This window comes from Sphaeramia orbicularis, chromosome 5 (assembly GCF_902148855.1).
Source record: "Sphaeramia orbicularis chromosome 5, fSphaOr1.1, whole genome shotgun sequence".
In the NCBI taxonomy this organism is placed as follows: domain Eukaryota; kingdom Metazoa; phylum Chordata; class Actinopteri; order Kurtiformes; family Apogonidae; genus Sphaeramia; species Sphaeramia orbicularis.
In genome coordinates, this window is record NC_043961.1 from 32,619,328 (window position 1) to 32,638,910 (window position 19,583).

General features: G+C 38.8%; 1 protein-coding gene across 10 annotated transcripts in view; it reads left to right on the forward strand.

Moving 5' to 3' along the window:
• cadpsb (Ca2+-dependent activator protein for secretion b) overlaps nt 1-19,583 on the forward strand; it is a 71,127-nt gene that overhangs the window by 23,682 nt on the left and 27,862 nt on the right. For all 10 annotated transcript variants that reach the window (XM_030134385.1, XM_030134395.1, XM_030134386.1 and 7 more), the window contains exons 4-11: nt 4,203-4,283; nt 4,555-4,788; nt 11,045-11,166; nt 14,543-14,654; nt 15,549-15,688; nt 16,019-16,085; nt 17,122-17,230; nt 17,660-17,872. In XM_030134385.1, coding sequence (XP_029990245.1) covers nt 4,203-4,283; nt 4,555-4,788; nt 11,045-11,166; nt 14,543-14,654; nt 15,549-15,688; nt 16,019-16,085; nt 17,122-17,230; nt 17,660-17,872 — 1,078 coding nt within the window. The remainder of the gene's footprint in view (nt 1-4,202; nt 4,284-4,554; nt 4,789-11,044; nt 11,167-14,542; nt 14,655-15,548; nt 15,689-16,018; nt 16,086-17,121; nt 17,231-17,659; nt 17,873-19,583) is intronic.

A 19,583-nucleotide genomic window follows, 5' to 3' on the forward strand; every position in this document is an offset into this window, starting at 1 on the left:
TTTCTTTTGGGATTGTACGAGTCAGATGTCGCTGGCACTACAGTCCAATAATGCCTACAGTTCTGAGTGTTTTGACAGGCAGCTCAGGATTGCCAGCAGCAGGGGGAAAAGGTCAATTCACGCACAGCTCAGGCAAGAATGTAATCAGGAGAAGTCACAGTTATGGTCTCGGATAACTCTGATTTTTGGGGGGTTGTACGAGACAATGAAAAAATCTGCTTGTGCGACTTTCTGTAACAGCACCGTTCTAGTGCCATTGTGTGTCAGAATAGTACTGTGTACCACTGTGCTGCAAGAGCAGATATTCTGCTGCAGCTGGTGGCAAAGTCTGATTATGTGCTCTACTAAACAGGAACTCTGGGTTATGTAGCAGGGTGGCTGTTCAGTGGACAGCACTGGTAACACACCAGACTCGACGGTTCACACTAACTGTCCTCTATTTAAAATGCCATCTGGCCTGCATCATTCTATAATGCACACTGGTGAGCTGAATTGATCACAGAAATTGATACTACAAAAAATAGACAAGTGGATTTCAGATACCACAGTTTACAAACATGATATTTTCTTCTTTCATAACCAAAAATATGCATAATCCTCAATTTAGCAATCAAACGTTTCTTAAATCAATGCGTCAAAGTGATTTAGACATGACTGAACCAGCGTAAATAAAAGATCCTATCAGCAGCAGTAGATTTTTTCCATGCAAAAGACTCATAAAAGTTTCAGACACAGATTTCCTTGTGATCTCTCTGTAATTCTTTGTGCAGCTGTCACTCTTTTGCTGATCCTTGTCCCATCTTGTGTTTTTCTTGATCTCTGTCTCAGCTGCACAACCACCTCTTCACTGTGCCCCCTCCCCTCCCGTTAGCAGCTGCACTGTGACTTTGGCTCCTTCTCTTTTAAAAAGGATTGCTGGAAGGGGCAGAGAATCAATATGGTAAAGTCTGAAAGACAGTGCCTGTTAATGTAATAGGAGTGGGTGAAATACCATAAGGCACAGAGAGGTCAGCCCTGGCACTCGTCCCAGCAGCAGAGAGCAACAGAGGAGTTTAGGACTGTATCACAAATAGAATCAGGTGCTCGGTTGCAGAGGCCCTGCAGCTGTGGAGAAATGTTTTTCTTGTTAGTGATATAATCTTCTTAACAGAAAAAACTCATGAATTATAAAAGGCAGCTGGCTCTCAGAAACAAAGTTCCAAATAAAAAGTGTTTTCTTACAGAGTCTTCTTGCTAATACAAAGTTAGTTTTTTATCCTAACACCCGGCAGTGACAATTCCTCACATTTTTATTCCAAAAAAGAACCTCGTCAAGTTCCCACTAAAAACACAAGACACTAAAATATGTGAAAACTGTAGCTTCACTTCCATCTCAGTTTCAAATTGTAGTATTTAGGACTGAACCTCAAGGATTTTGTGGAACAACACAACAGTGAGGTGAGGTTGATTTTCTTTCTCTCATACAACACAGCAGTGTGGAAAGATTTGTGACTCCCCAGGTACATCTGTGCTCCAGATACTATGTCTCAATTAGGCCACTGTTCTCATGGAGGACATGGTGTTGACTAGTGAGTCACTGCATCACATTTGACAAGAATGAGCTGTTTTGGCTGAGAGAATAACTGAAGGAGTGAAGCATACAGAAGCAGAGAGCAAGAAAGAGACATCACCCTTCTCGTCTGTTTCCTTGTGTCAGCTAATATGAAACTCTCATTCATTATTGATGTGAAGGAGCCATGAATTTCTATGCTTTTCAATACTCCAGGGCAAAAACTGGGCTAACTAATGTCAGACTTCTTCAAAGAGACACCGATCTTCAAAACACTTTCCTTCATTTGGTATTTTGATGTTGGAGGTGGAGAGTGCTGTCTAACATGTCGGTCCAAATTGTCCCAAAGGTGTTGAGTTGGGTTGAGATCCAGCGAGTGGCTGTTACATGTGATTAATGTCATTTACATACCCATCCACAGACATAGATTACAGGGTGGACACAGAGAACACATCACTCATTTAGAACATGTGCATTTGTCGTCCGCCATAAAAACACACATGAAGTAGTCTTTTGCTTCTGTAGAATTGTTTAAATTAAAAAAAATATGAATTGTGAAATCATACAAGCACCGACTCTTCTGAGGTAAATGCAATTATCTCCATCACACAGTTTTTTGTTTTTTTTTTCATTAGTGATAGTTAACAAGACATTGTGGACAGAAAAACAACAACAACAACACAAACAAAAGGAAAATCAAACAAATAAACAAACCAAAAACAACAACGACAGAGTAATGACAAACAACAATGACAACATCATATTACAATGATAAAGATAATAAATGTAAAGAGCAACTAAACAATATAGATGGATTAGGAGCGATAGGGAAAAGGGGAAGAGGGGAGTGTGAATGAAAGTGAGAAAGGGGGAGTGAGGGGGAAAATAATAATTATTGTAATAATGATAATGATAATAACAACACAAAAATATATAATAATAATAATACCAATAGTCTAATTTGCTAGTATTGTGGTGGTGGTAGCAGCAGAGGCAGCCACGATACAACAATGGGTTAAATAATTTAATATTTATAATAATGTATTTATATAAATTACTATCAGTTTGAATTTATATTAATTAATTTAAATTAATATGGCTATGGGGGGGGGTGGAGCCAAGCACATAGAGCCCCAGGAGGGGAGCACACCATCAACCTCCCACACACCCCACACAGACATAGATTATAGGGTGGACACAGAGAACACATCACTCATTTAGAACATGTGCATTTGTTGTCCACCATAAAAACACACAGGAAGTAGACTTTTACTTCTGTAGCATTTTTTTAACTTTAAAAATGTGAATTGTGAAATCATACAAGCACTGACTCTTCTGAGGTAAATGCAATTATCTCCATCACACAGTTGGTAACATGGTGTTATTCTCTAATAGATCTTATAAATGTTTTAATGGGTTATGGGTGGTGTTATAAGGCAGATGTGACATGTTTATGTAAAGGTGTTACTTTATTTTACTATTTTACCTTTATTTAACCAGGAAGTCCCATTGAGATTAGAAATCTCTTTTGCAAGGGAGACCTGGCCAAGGTAGCAGCCATACAAAGTCAGAACAATACAAAATACATACATGATACACAATGAACAATAAAACACAATAAAAACTATTCAACCATAATGGCATCAAGAAAAACTGACATTCCTCCTTCACTGCATTCTCTATGATACTTTAAAAATCATTAACATCATTAATTTCTCCAAACAAAAGATACAAAAGACGACTAAATCTAACCTATATGTACGTTGAGACCAGGGTTAGTATTAAATGAAAAAGTCGATCGACAGGAGACTAAACGACATGTGACAGCAAAACAGAATACCTTAAAACCTTCCACCAGGGGCTTGAATTTTGTATGCTCTTTTACATAAATAAAGAAATCGTCACCATAAACAGACACAGAAAGGGCTCACGTCCATGCATAAATATTCACCAGGATTCAGGAAATACAATGTTTAATGTTCCAGTTTTCTGGTGTGAGAATGCAGCTTAATGTGCCCCCTCCACCCAAGTGTTCAATCAAAACATACATCCATCAACCCATTCACTGGCCCTTTGTGTGGCTTATCGAAGGGGCATTGTAATCCTGAAAGAAAGCACACCCATCCAGCTTGTGCTTTAATTTGCCACCCATTAAGCTTTCTTTTTTCTCCTGTAAATGTCATAATTATCAATCAGTTTTTAATTTTACTGCCCACCTGTCAGCTCGACTGCTTCAGAGAGCTGACTGCTGATTAGAATCAACAAAAAAAAGGAAACACTCAAAATCTCAACACTTCCAAAAAGACCTCTCATCACACACTGGTCCTTTCATGGTCTCTATGGTGATGGAAGCATGGCTCCTATGATGAATTTGCTTTTCATTCTGACCCATTCACGTCGACCACCATGCCATACTGCAGTGATTACAGCCTTTTAGAATAAACGCATGCATGGGCTGGATGAATAATCAGGAAGTGCATCCAGTAATGTTAATCTAGTTTAAGCAAGGTATGTAAGTAACATCTCATTTGATGAGATAAATTAACCTGGGAAACGGCAATGACCTTTGACACCGACATTTGGCTTTGATAAAGTACTGCTATGCTCTTTTGCGTCCCCTCATCGACCTGCTGCTCTCCTTTTTTATCAATAGTTGGACAACCTGGATGAGCAGGCTGCACAGATCAGAAGAGAGCTGGATGGTCGTCTTCAGATGGCGGACCAGATTGCCAGGGTGAGTCAGACACTGCGGGGGACTCAGACTGTTTTTAATCAGCTTTGTTATATAGTTAATATGTCACTAATATGGTTTAACTTGGTGTAAAATGGCATAGTGTGAGCTGCCACCCACAAAAGAAATGGCAGTAGTGTTCAAAAAAACATATTTGTAGATTTGCATGTTTCTTTTCCGCTCTACTTTACACGGATGTTACTGTTCTGCTTTTGGTGAAATAAATGTAACTGTTATTTTTTTTTTGCTAATGTTTTTCCGCTTCTATCCACAGGGTGGTAAGTTCCCCAAATTTGTGTCTAAAGAAATGGAAGCCATGTACATTGAGGAGCTCAAGTCATCCGTGAATCAGTTGATGGCCAATCTGGAGAGCATGCCTGTCTCCAAGGGTGGGGAGTTCAAACTCCAGAAGCTGAAACGGGGACACAATACCTCCATCATCGACATGGGCCAGGAGGACGAGAACACGTTGTCCAAGTCTGATGTGGTTCTGTCCTTTACTTTGGAGGTAGAGTACATTCAGATGAGTCTTGTTATGAATGGTTAAAGCTACATTGAGCAGAAATCATGAAAAAAAAACTCTCTGTCCTGAGCATGGAATGAATATAAAAAAGACTGGATAAAGCAAAGGAGATGGATGATAAAATCATTCTGAAACTCATCATGATATAACTTCCCTGTGTTATGAATAGCAGAAGTAGGCCGGAACATTTCATAGTAATGGATGACCACTTATTCTACATCAAAATGTGTGAAATGTTTCACTGTTTGACATTTTCTGACAATTAAGAACCAGAGGTAACAATCGCTTTCCCTCAGGATGAAAAATCAGCCCTTATTCTTCAAAGAAAAGGTGTCAATGTCAACTGATTTTTTCAATTGTCCTTTTTGTACTGATTACATTTTATCCGTACCTACAGTGCTGTTTAGGGTGACACTGTGGTGCAGTGGTTAGCACGTGTGCCTCACAGCAAGAAGATCCGGGGTTCAATTCCAACACCAGTCAATGGGGGTGGGACCTTTCTGTGTGGAGTTTGCATGTTCTCCCCGTGTCTGCGTGGGGTCTCTCTGGGTACTTCGGCTTCCTCCCACCATCCAAACACATGCACTGAGGTTAACTGGTTAATCTAAATTGCCCATAGGTGTGAATGTGAGAGTGACTGTCTCTGTATGTCAACTCTGTGATGAACTGGCAACTTGTCCAGGGTGTACCCCGCCTTCGCCCCTGTGTAGCTGGGATAGGCTCCAAGCGACCCCTGTGACCCTAGTGAGGATAAAGCGGGTTTAGAAAATAAATGAATGAATGAATACAGTGCTGTTTAACCCATAAAGACCCAGTGTTACTTTTGTGGCAGGCCCCAAATTATTTTTTCTCTCTATTTAACCCTTCTTATTTGATTTATGTCCATATTTTGTAAAATTAACTTCTTTATTTTGCATTTTTTCAGTAAAAATTCTGTATTTTTCTACATTTAATTTACTGATCATGTAGATATTCATTAATGCTCAGAGTACAGTTGAGGGATATTATATCAGAAACAGAGAACATAACGTGCTCACACTTAAAAACTCTCAGTCGTCAGTCCATGCCAAAGTTTTTGCACATATGGACGGACGGACGGATGGACAGACAGATGACGAACTAATGACAACTCTGCGGCAAGGGCCGAGGGTAAAAACTTAAGAAAAAAGTGACTTTTTCAGCCAAGATAATAATAACTGCACTTAAAAATAAATGTCTGTCTGCTGTCATTGATCCAACTCCATGGGTTTTAATGGTGAATCAATGTTGTAGAGGACGACAGTGTTTCACTACGGAGCCTCTGAGCATCCAAACTGGTCATATCTCAGATGAAACATTATATACCAACTACACATACTGATAGGATTAGTGGATCAACAGGTATTAAACATTTCAGAGCAGTAGATCATTTTAGTCAAAGCTGCATGTTTGGGTCTTTATGGGTTAAGGCCAATGCTGAAACGTGAAGGTCAGATATCACAGGTAGGAGAGCTCTCAGAGATGTGCCTGATCAAGTCTTTACGGCAATTGGTCATTATAGCTGTCAATCACTTGTTTCTGTATCCTCCCTCCTCTCAGAAAACACCTGGATTGGCCAAAATTTTCCTGAAAAAAAGCTGAAATCAAAGTTAAGAGAAGTGGTATATATCTTACTTCCTCTTAGACATATTGAATTACAATATATGCTGATATATGTGCTAATATGTATGTAGCATATATATATTTATGCTATAGTTATATGTCAAGGGATGATTTGAGTCTCCAGACAATGAGAGTCATGCATGCATAGAAGCACTTATCTTTGTTGGCCGTCTTTTACGACTCGCTATGGCAACCTTGCTAGGACAAATCGCTGCTGTGTGAGTCAAATTGTGTAAAAGTACAAAGACTTGACTTTACCTTTACGGAGTATCTTTCTAGCAATCAGAAGTGATTTCGAGCAGTGACGGGACTTTTGACTCTTTGAAAGGAGTCGTTCAATCAGGAGCCGTTCACTGAAAAGAGCCGTTCAATGACTGGCTCTTTTATGTTTTTTACATTATTTTGAAACACCAATGTTTTAATGACTAAACAGGCTACATGTGATGATTGACATTACATTTTAAAGGTGTTTAATTGGCGCAGCAGTAAATATTATCTTACCGTAAAAAAGAATAGTGAGTTCAAATGTGTGGGCTAAATACATGACATGAGAGGTGACATTAGGCAAATGCTGGAATTTGACAAAAAACATCATGGTACATTATGTGGACTAGTCTGTAGCCTAAAAATGAAGAAGAAAATAAAACATTTTCTTTTGAAATAACATTTTAGTCTCCTCAAAAGAAGAACAACTAGAAGCACTCGGAGAGCGCAGACCTCCGCCAAGGCTGATCAGTGGCCCCCCCCTGTGGGCCCCCCCCACGCCAAGGAGGTTATGTTTTTGCCAGGGTTTGTTTGTTTGTTTGTTTGTTTATTTGTCTGTCTGTTTGTCTGTCCGTTAGTGTGCAACATAACTCAAAAAGTTATGGACAGATTTTGATGAAATTTTCAGGGTTTGTTGGAAATGGGCCCCCCCACCCCCGATCACCACCAAAATTTAATCATTTCTTCCTTATCCCATTTCCAACAAACCCTGAAAATTTCATCAAAATCTGTCCTTAACTTTTTGAGTTATGTTGCACACTAACGGACAGACAAACAAACAAACAAACAAACAAACAAACAAACCCTGGCAAAAACATAACCTCCTTGGCGGAGGTAATAAATGTGTGTAAACATACAGAAAAAATTGCACAAAACACAACAGTGATTAATCACTGCGATTACTTAAATACCTGAACTGTAGTGCAGTTCTCAGAACAAGAACAGTATGTGTGTAAACATACAGAAAAAATGCACAAAACACAAAAGCGATTTATCATTGCAATTACTTAAATACCTTAACAACTGTAGCGCATTTTCCCCAGTGGCGCTAAATTGACAGGCAATCAGACACTCCCTCCTTAAAAAAAAAAAAAAAAGAACGGCTCTTTACAAAGACTCGGTTCCCATCATTCATTTCAAAGAGGCGTTCAAAAGATTCGATTCGTTCGTGAACATCACATCACTAATTTCGAGTGTCAGTTTATTTGCCTACTTTTGGTTTCTTTCACAGCTAAGATGTGCGGACAGGAACCCCCTGGCCATCAGGTGGATGGGTCACATTGACATGCCAGTTGGGGGTGCAGGGACTGGCGGTCTGAAGCTCCATCTGCAACCACTAGCACCACGCTGCTAACGTTAGCCGCAGAGCTTAAGAGCTAACCAGTGGCCTGAGGCTTGGTCTGCAGCCACTAGCACCATGCCGCTAATGTTAGCCTGAGAACCTATCCAGCTGACAAATGTTTGGATCTAAATCTGGGGGAAACTTAGCGGTGGAGAGTAATCGTGGCGCTGTAGCGAGTCGTAAAAGATGGCCGACAGAGATAATTGCTTCTACGTATGCGTGACTCACACCATCCAGAGACTCAAAACATCCCTTGACAGATATATATAGAGGGTATGCATGTGATGTCACCGCTAGCGGAAGTCACTGCAGTTCCGCACACTGAGTGGCAGAAAGAGGGAGTAGAGTAGCAACATTGGCTTCAATACTGTCTAAACTTAAGAACAATATTTTTTAAAAAATGGGGAAGAGCTGTTGTGCGATTGATTGTATGAACAAGTTTGAAAAGCAGTCGGAGCTATTGTTTTACAGACACCGAAAGCAAAAGACAAGAGAAGTAGATGGATCCACAAATCCAGGAAACCAAACCTAGATTTGTGGATCCCGTTTTGTGTCAGGTAACATTCATTTATGCTGTACTTCTGGGTAAAAGCATACCTTAAATTAAGTATTGTCTTGGCTAACATTACTTAAATACGGGGGTACTGGAGAATAAAGTTACGGCGACGTATTAGGGCCACATAAGAAAATAAAAACGGTTGTCACTACGAGTATCAAGTCATAAAACATTGATTTTTGATTGACATTTGAATTTTATGATAATAAAGTCGAATACAAAAAGAATCACAATGTTATGAGAATAAAGTCATAGTTATAAAAAAACCTCATAATTTAACAAAAATGTCATTCGTTTATGAGATTAAAGTCGTCATATTCTGACAATAAAGTCATAATATTACAAGAATAATGTCATAATTTAAAAACAGGTGGGAAAATATCATAAATTACAAGAATAAAGTCATACCCTGCTCGTACATAGCAGTAGAATCTGTGTTGTATAAAGTACTTAAATCTTCTCAGTACCAGTAGATCATGCATGTGTTCACTGGGGTCAGTACACGGTCTACTGTAAATGGACTTTGATCAGTTGGTTCTCTGCCTACTTTTGGACCCTGGTTGTCAGTAATGATGAAACCATGTATATTTGTAGGAGGTAAAAATAGCGATGATCCCCTACACCCTGGATGTCAGGATACATGATTTCAGGCCACATGTCAATGTTCGTGGACCACTTGTTCTTTGGTAGCTCATACGGATCCATGTCAAGTCCAATTGTCCTTAATTTAATTTTATATTTCATATTTTCCCGGTCTTGCTGTGTTTAGTGCTATACTCCGTCATGTTGAGCAGGTAGTTTTTTGCCACTCAGTCTGATTTAGAAGGGCGTGGCCCGGGGGGAAGTGACGTATGTGCATACCCTTTATAGATATATATGCTATAATACTGTATATGCTTTTGGGATTTTTGCCCAGTGATGCCAAAAAATATTGATTATTGCATCTTTAATCTTTATCTTTTTATGAGAAAAACTTTGCATTAGAAGGGATAATATCATCGCTGTCAGGCGGAGAGCTATGTCCAAAATGGTTATTTTTCAGCAAACTGGCAAAACGATATATATTCTAAATAAATGAATGAAGTTAAGAGATGTAGCTGCAAGCCGTTTTCAACACTTTGCCTTGGTTAAATATTTCTAAAACTATCAGGCCAACGAGAAGACTGACCAACAGAATCATTTAATGACAAAAAACAAAATAAGACCAGAAATGGACATACAAGGTTTCCACCCGACAGTGACGATATAGAAAATTACACTGAGGATTTTTCAGGTTTTCTTGCAATAGCCAGATGATCGATTATCCTAACTCGGGGAACAAAAGTACCTCTGCCTAAACAAGAAATCTTAAATTAAGGCTGTTGTAGGCTCCGTCTCTGTTCCAGACTAAGTATAGAAACAGACAGCAGACCTTTTCAGGGGGTTGAACAGACGCCATGCGAATAACAGACTGACATGCATACACCTGCTCCTTAACAGGGAATGTGAGTCATCTTATTATCAGCTTGTCTGAGATGAGCTTTCACCACAGAACTGGGAGCAATCGCACCTCGTTCCTTATGATACAGTGCTATTTCAGAATCACAACGTACATACTGGAATGTGTGAGGACTATGACAGTGTTTTTGTGCTGTTTTACACAAAAGTGGGGACGCCATTATGGAGTTTGAAAGCTGATATTATTTGCACGATAGCAGCACAAAGCTTTGTTTGCAATGCGACAAGTCCATGGTGTTTCGGGAAAGCCTGGTTTTTTCAGATTAGTTTGCTTTTCAATTGGTCAGTTTGCAGCTTTTTGCAATTTTTCCATCATGAACATTTAGCTGTCTTGCAGTGGATAGCAATATTGAATCTGTCCTGAGTGATTTTATTGTCATTTAAATTACAGCAATACATATTGTACAGTAATAGTAATGTATTAGATGTCTACTGCCAAACATCTAATCTTCAGAAAACTGTCCTTTATATCAGTAAACATCATCACAAATACTAATTTATTGTAAAAGTAAAATACAACATTTTAATGACTGGAGCTAAACTTATTATCCTCTGTGAAATGGCTAAATATGCATGTGAGTTAATATTTTTATCTCAAAAAGAAGCATAATATTGACAGTCTACTTCATTTAACAGCTGCAGATGGTTGTGCATTATATTCATTAATGTATTTAACACCAGGTATTAGATTTAATGTGGTAGATTATGCCTACTCTACAATTATTGACTGATTATTGGCAAAAATTCAGACTTTGTAAGGATGGTTATAGTATTTGTGGAATCTCTCAAGTGAAAATAGTGATCTTGGCTCAGAGAATATTTCTACAATTTCTGTTAAGATGGAAGGTTTCAACATGACCACATCTGTTGCCCACTCTTTGATTCCAAGAGGAGAATCTTTCTTGTCCACAGCTTTCACTCAAGTGTCTTGTGCTTCTTAGGTGGTAATCATGGAAGTGCAAGGGCTGAAGTCTTTGGCACCTAACAGGATTGTCTACTGCACCATGGAGGTGGAGGGAGGCGAGAAACTCCAGACTGACCAAGCTGAAGCATCTAAGCCAACGTAAGCAATTCATAATTCTAGTCATGTTTGTCATACATACATTCATACATTAATTCCTAATCAACCATTTTCCATGCCACAATATTTCATCTTAACCCTGATGGTTTAATCCATAAGGACCCAGTGTGACTTTTGTGGCAGTTCCAAAATATTTTTTTCTCTATATTTAACTTTTTTAAGTGATTTATCACCATTTAATTATAATATTACCCTCTGTGTTTTGTGTTTTTAGTGAAAATCTGGTATTTTCCCAAATTTAATTTACTGATAATGTAGATGTTCATAAAAACTCAGATTAAAGTTGATGGTTATTATATCAAAAACAGAGAAAACTGCTGAAAAAGTGACTTTTTCAGTAAAATATATCATTAACTGAACATAAACCAAGCATTTCCATTCACTGTCATTGATCCAACTCCATGGGTTTTACTGATGAATCAATGTTGTAGAAGATGACAGTGTTTCCACATTCACTACGGACTACTCTGAACGTCCAAATGTGTCATATCTGATGACCATGAAAAGATGACAAACTGCATTTACATGAATTATTTACATGTATTGATAGGATGAGTGGATCAACAGTTTAGATTAGTAAATGGTTTTGGTCGACAGTGGATGTTTGGGTCTTTATGGGTTAAAGCGATTTCTTTCAGATGAATAATCCAAAGATTCCAGTTAACAATTCAAGGAAGCTAATTAAAAAATATCAGTCTCATTGTGATTACTGATCCCTGTTTGTGGACAGATAAGGCGATCAATAGTCAATACAATGGCTCAGTAGTTTGGAATCTTAGTAGTACACAAAAAAATAATGTCATTGATTGTAATAATGTTAAAGTTTGGGCATCCGTGTTATTGACCTGAACTTTCTAAACACCATCAGTTTTATCTGAATATTTGCCAAGTACTTCATTGTTCTGTTTTCTTATATCTTTTTACTGTTCCTAATTCCTCTACACACAGTGAGTTTTGGACACTAGACAGTGGCTCTGAGACTTTCTCATCTTTGATTTTTTCCAAAGAGAAAATGTCATTTTGTGATTTAGTTACCTCTCCAATAATTTAACTGTGCTCATTTTAGGCGTGTGCTGCTCACATTCTGTCTCCGTCTTTAATTGATCTGTGGTGCCTCCTGTGGGTTGATTCATAACCTCTGGATAAAATCCACTAGACTGAAAATCCTCTTGAAATAAAGAGAGAGCTCATGCTTTTCAGTGGCATCTTGTTTACAGGAACATTTTTTTTTTTTACCTTTAATTGTTCTTTGGTCTGTGTGAAATACATCGTCTAAGAAATGGCACTGTTCGCTGTTGAGCAAAACGTCAACGCTAAATCTTTCAAATATTTGGTCAAAGTGTCATTGTGGGAGAACAAACCTTTATTGTATGACAGTTTTGTTGAAGCTTTTGAGTCACTGATGATTCACAGTTAAATCAGGAAACCTTTGAGACTGGACGGTTTCTGCCTCAGTAAGACAAGAATGGGTGCATTAAAAAAAAATCCATCCTTGATTTGCAAATCCATTTAACCTTAAATACTTATGACCTCACATTTTCTTTTGCAATTTCATTGTCAGAGCTCCGGTTGACTAATTACATCTTCATACATTTTGTTACATGTAATTAAGCAGCATTGCACATCACAAGATAGACGGTAAAATGTCCGTGAAACATTCATGCAAATACAAGTTATTTTAAGACCCAAATGTCTTCCTCTGATCTCTCTAATTCAAGAGCCATTTCATGAAGAGAGTATGAGAGAGATGGAGGGACATGAATGAGAGAAGGGATTAGACGAGAACAAGGCAAGGCTAATGTGAGTGTATCTAGGTGTGGGTGGGTATTTACACACAGAAAACACACATGAGATAAATATGCTGTATTTGTGTTCATAGGAACTTATTTGCATACGGTAATTGCTTGTGTTCAGATGTATTGCAAAGATTCACACTTAACTTACTATTGTTATTTTACATACATTTACATTATTTTACTTTGGTTGCATATCTGAGGTTGATATACAGTACATCAAATGATACAAATGATCTCTGCTATTTTTTTTCTGTCCAAATAATTTTATTTGTTGCAAAACATTTAATTTTGATCTTATCATTGCTACAGTCAAGCTATTCTGTTTTCACACTTTCATTCCAATTCAATGTTCACAGGGCTTTATATTGTTTAGTGAAAGAGCTTTAGGAGCACGGCACTGTCAAACCCATTAACAGACCATAGATTGATCCACAAGGTCACCTTCATACCATCACAATGGTTCCATCTGAAATGAGCTCGGCTCTCCACGGCTCCTCAGCGTCACTCAGCAGCTTCTCTGCTCGACGCATGTCACAGCTTTGGTGTGTACATGAACTCGAAATTAATCATGAATGTTTGAAATGGTTACAAGAAAAACAGCTTTCCAAGGCTGGAGATCGACGCTGTATTCTCCATACCACACTACAGAGAATATCACGGATTTGTGTTCCATGTATCATGTTAGGCTGCACATGAAAGCAGCACAACTCGTTGGCAGCCTCAGATAGCAGCGGGAGGTAACAAAAGCCCATATGCGCTGTGTAACCTGATTACAGTAAAGTGGATCATTGCCTTGTGTCTTGTTTGTTTTATGGTGTTTTCTCTATATTTGTGGAATTTTCTTTATGTATTCAAGCAGGCCAGTGGACAAAGATGCAGCATCATGTATACAATGTGCTTCATGTGGTGTATGGTCCCTTTAACGGTGTTCTGTTTTCCAGTATATCTTATTTGTAAATACCCTTTAGTGCAAAAACTTGCCTTGCTTTCGAGATGCATTTGTCTTACAGGTTGAATAAATACAATATAGTTGACAGTAAGTTAATTTTAGCAAGTCTGTGTCTGTCTCTGCTCCTCCCTGTTGCGGATGCACAAAATAACTTTTGCTGATAAGACAAATGTTTTGTTATATGAAAATCTTGCATAACGCAGGCTTGAAAGGTCTGTTACACAAATAGCCAGAATGCATTTAAAACAAGTGATAGTGAGGAAGGAAGAGGTGTGTCTTTGTTATTTTCCTTTGTCTTACTGTAGATCTGTATGAGTCTGCTGCAGCGTGGGTTTGCATGCATGAACTACATAAATGTATTACCTTCCCTCTAATGTGAACTGCAGTCCCTTAGGCCTGAAAACTGTCGGGTGTTATTTAGAGCATGTGTTGACGTCAAAGTGTTAGTTGGGAAATGCTAAGGAGAAGGTGAAATAACTCCATGAGACTTCAGATTTTATGTATAAGTAAGTAGTGCAGTGATCTCTGTGGATGAAGACAGTGTGTGACAACATCGCCCTATCGTGCTGTCATGGAAGCTAACCTCTGGAGGGTCTTTTGTTATGTCTTTCAGCTGGGGGACCCAAGGGGACTTCACCACCACACACCCTTTGCCTGCTGTCAAGGTGAAACTGTTTACAGAGAGCACAGGGGTACTGGCATTGGAGGACAAAGAACTCGGCAGGGTAACACTTCATGTTCTTTTCAGCCCTTTCACTGACACAGACCCAACACAGTGTGGAAATATTGTGATTATACACAAAACTAAACAAAAACACATGCTCTCTCACACATTGTTTTGGGTGTATGTGACTAAAGTCTGTGTTCTGTTTAAGCTGCCTGTACCTGTGTCACATCCTGAAGTCGATCGGCTCGGCTTAGTCTCCACCTTCAACTGAATGTGATGCAGAAATAACCCAGTTTTTTCTAACTCGACTTGAAACACAAACTTTCAGACTCTATATTTTCCAAATACAAAAAAACTCAGCTCCAGATATGCTGATTTCTTTCAGCATTTTTCTTAGAAGAAACAACAGTGTTCAGTGTTCTCATTTTTCATTTTCCGTGCAATATTTGTGTTTTATCATCACCCAAATGAATAGTCCGGAGAAGTAGGCCGAGAAACGAAAAAGATTTCTAACAACAGACAGCAGCTGCTTGATCATCATGTAGATGTTCATCATGTCTTACCTGTGGTTTAAGGTAATGCTGTTGCGGGTCTGTGTGCGTCAGACGTCCCTGTAGTGGCAGTGACCTTGGTGGTGACAAGGCTCTTTGATCTCCCACTGCAGCAGCACTGGCAGGAAGGCAGGCTTCCTCAAAGCTCTTTAACTCGGCAAAGAGAGATTAGGCCTCCTCTTCAGGGAGGCAGAGCAAAGCACTGCTCTGTTCCTCTACCCTGACTCACTTTATTCTTTCACTTTCTATAAAAGTGAAGCACTCACACAAACACTTTTAATTGCCAGGTCTTGCAAACACATTGATTGGTATTGCTGAATGTTGCACATGATGAGATCAAAGATTCACCTCCATGTAACTATGAAGTCTTAAGTCTTTCTGTCTTTTTCATCTGAGTGCAGGTTGTTCTTCACCCAACTCCTAACAGCCCCAAGCAGTCAGAGCTCCATAAGATGACTGTGACCAAGGCTTGCCCCGACCAAGATCTGAAGATCAAACTGGCCATCCGCATGGACAAACCACAGAACATGAAGCACTGCGGGTAAGACATGTAAAGATTTCCTATGTAGCTTTCATTTTTTATGTTTTTCTTATAAAACTCCAGCTCTCTGAGCTCCTTGGCCTCATTTCCAGTCACGTACCATGGAAAAATACTGTGAAGTACACTACTCCCCCTGGTGGTGGACAGTGTGTATCCTACATATTTTTAATTAAAGAATGCCAAGAATATAAAAAAAATTATGCTGATACTTTCATTTATATAAGAATTATGTAAATTACCTCAGAATTGAGGTCAGATTTTACATGTATTTGATCAGATTACTCATTTCAAATATAATGATTTGGGCTTTATCCTCTTGTTTGTGGACAGGTATCTGTGGGCATTTGGGAAGAATGTTTGGAAGCGCTGGAAGAAGCGTTTCTTCGTCCTCGTGCAGGTGGGTTATAGTGTTCATCCAGATGGAAACAGCAAAGACCCTCTTAGTCGAGGTCATGGCTGTTAATGTTTTTAGTCCATTAGTTACCTTTTAAGGGCCCTTTTTAACCTACTGAGGCGCAATATTGAGTGCATCTTAAGGCTAAAAACAATAATCGTGCATACTCCATGAACTAGTAGCATAAGGTCTCTTTATATGTCAGTATATAATATGTAAGATATGTCAGGAAATGTATAGAAATTCATTGTTTTTCTAGTTTCATTGTGAGTGGACAATAACATAACCTACAAAACGCCACTAGTTTTCTGCATCAGTGGTAAAAGCCTGGAGACACAGGTTGGATTATCTGTTGAATTTAAAGGTTGTTTATGTTTTCTCCTGTGTGCGTTTCTTCTGCTTCACAGTGGCAACAGTGAACCACACTAGCTAATGTGAAATGGAATCTGTTAACGTCAACAAATGACAAGCTCCCAGTAGAGAACAAACTCTACAAATGTTGCAGATTTGACCTTTAACTGACGTCTACAAAACAAAAATTAATTCAGAGGTGTAAAACTTCAAGGCCCTCTCATGAATGTCTTTAATGTCATGGCATATTAAACCTAAACAAGAGACTAAGTGTTAAGTTTGTTGGGATTAATTTGATCATGCCATGACAGGTAGTAAGTTTGTTGAGGTTTCCTTTATTTAGTACAACACTGATCTACACACACATCCTGCATTAGTAATATGAATGTGTGTGTGTGTGTATATATATATATATATATATATATATATATATATATATATATATATATATATATACACAGAGATTTGACATTTGACACTATATTTCATGGCAGGCATTGTAATTCTGCCTTCAAGCACTGTGGGATTTTTATCTCTTTGAACCCACTTTACCATTTACTTCAAATATTTTGTCCAGTTTTGCTAAAAAAAAAGGGGGTGAATGTTTGTTGCATCATTAAAAGTCACTGACTCTTGCCACACATTGTCGCTGGCTTGTAGAGGTGATGACTAACTCCTTATTTTGTAGGTGAGTCAGTATACATTCGCCATGTGCAGCTACAGAGAGAAAAAATCAGAACCACAGGAGCTTCTCCAGCTGGATGGTTATACTGTGGACTACAGTGACCCCCAGCCAGGTGAGTCTACATGTTTTCCATTCATACAGTCACCCTTTATTTAGTTATTATTGAGGGTAAGGCTTATTTTCAATGATGTCAAGATCACAGAAAACAGAGTAAATACTTAGGAATTAAAACAACAGTTGCATTCAAAAACAGAATAGTTTGTAGTAATAGTTTTAAATCATTCTATAGCTTTAAGTATTAATTGATGTTTCAGTGTTCCATGTATTTACAACAGAATTGTAGTATTTGTCTGAGGACCCTTCAGTGGTTGCCAGTTACTTGCAGGTGCTCAATAATGACTGATCAGTTTAATACAGTAGTGATATATGGTGACATGTTGCCGCTCAAGGCTTTATAAATAAATGTCAGTGCTAATGAATTGGAGCTTGGCGTGATACATGTGAAGGTACAACTAACTGCCTGTTCATCTTGATACTCCAGGCTTGGATGGCGGCAGGGCTTTCTTCAATGCAGTGAAGGAGGGCGACACTGTGATCTTTGCCAGCGATGATGAGCAGGACCGCATCCTGTGGGTCCAGGCCATGTATCGTGCCACTGGCCAGTCCCACAAGCCCGTCCCACCCACTCAGGTCCAGAAACTAAACTCCAAAGGGGGCGTCTCAGCTCAAATGGATGCTCCCATTTCTCAGTTCTGTAAGTAGCCCGAAACTCAACATGGTAACTTAAGTAGAAAGCAGTTTCCATCCACAAATCAGTGAAAGCTCTAACCCATAAGTGTCTCACGCCATGCGCTCCACACTGCAGTCACAACTGTGCTGGTAGAACTAACACACAAGCACGCACACACACGCCCTGACCACACACAGATCCCACCAGCATCTGATGGACTTCCACTCATTTTTACCTCTCCCACAGTATGTAAAGGTGCAATCCCATATTATTCCATCAATCTGTTCACAAGGAACAACCAACCTGAAAAACCCTTATCATACAGCAGTAGGGTATGGCTTGTAAACTCTAAAATCTTAACAGGTCACCACACATTAAGATTTGAACATTCAAGCCTGCTGGGGTTGAATTCAGACCGACAGTGCAAGGGTGTGTTGCTCTTGTCCTTAACCGTAGGCCTGTGTTAATCCTCAGAGTCTTAGCTCTAAAAGGGCAGCCGTGGTTCTGAGGCGGTTCTCAGATGGTTAACCTGTCATTGAATGGCAGCCAAACCAGCCATGTCTAAAGTTTTAACCAATCTGTCACTGTACCTCTAAGCAGCCCACAGGTCAGGTAGCAAAGTGAAGGTAAGACTGTCTGCAGTAGTGTGGCATCTGTACAAACTTATGTTGTAACCGTCTCCTGTGTCTCCCCTCATTAAAGAAGGGAAATTATTTTTGTAAGTATCTCCATAAATTCTCCAAACAGCCTTTTTCTCCACACATTTAGTCTGTACTCCAATTAGTTTTATTTTCTACTTATTCTGAACCAGAACTTCAAAATAGGCCATAACAACACAAACATAGACTTATTAAATTTAATGCCACATATGGTTGAACAGTTCACAATAATAGATCCTGCTATTCAGAACAAAACATGATTTTTTTTTGTGTGCATCTTTTGACTCTGCAGTTTAAGAATTATTTCTTTTCTAACTCTAACATTTTTATCTTTATTTTTTCTAACACAAATAAAAGTAATTGGCACCCTATCTATGTTCTAGTAGTAGTATGGATAATAAAAAGCCCAGTCATTGTAGTAAAATACTCAGACATGAATTGGATCAGTTACTCACAATCCTATCACATAAATTCTATGTTGTTTCTCCATTGATTTCTTTGTCCAGTATGTGATCGTTCTTGTGGTTAGTTGACTCCTCTGATGCCAGCTGTTGCCATTCAAAGCCTCCTCACAGTGGCACAGACCTCCTACCCCCCTCCCTGAAACATTGTGGCACACCACGCGTACATGTTTCACCCCCTGGTGGTCTTGAATGGCACTGGGACCATAACATACACAGCCCTCCTGACTCTGCTGCAGTGGCCTGATTAAAACTAGAGTCCTATGAAGGTTCTGAAGGATGGGCACAAACTTAAAAACATTTACCTTAATAGTTAAATGTTTACCCTCTGAATGCTTTATTAGATTGTACAGAAAATACATCTAATAAATGTCATACCGATTTAACCCTTAAAGACCTAGAACTATTTTTGTAGCACCATATTTAAGCTTTCTTAAGTGATTTATTTCCATTTATTATAATATTATCCTCTACATTTTGCTTTTCAGTTGTATTTTCCTATTTTTATTTTTCTAACCTTGTAGATGTTCATAAAAACTACATCAGAACTGGGGAAAGTGAAGAAAATGTGACTTTTTCAGCAAAATATATCATTAACTGATTGTAAAAACAAGC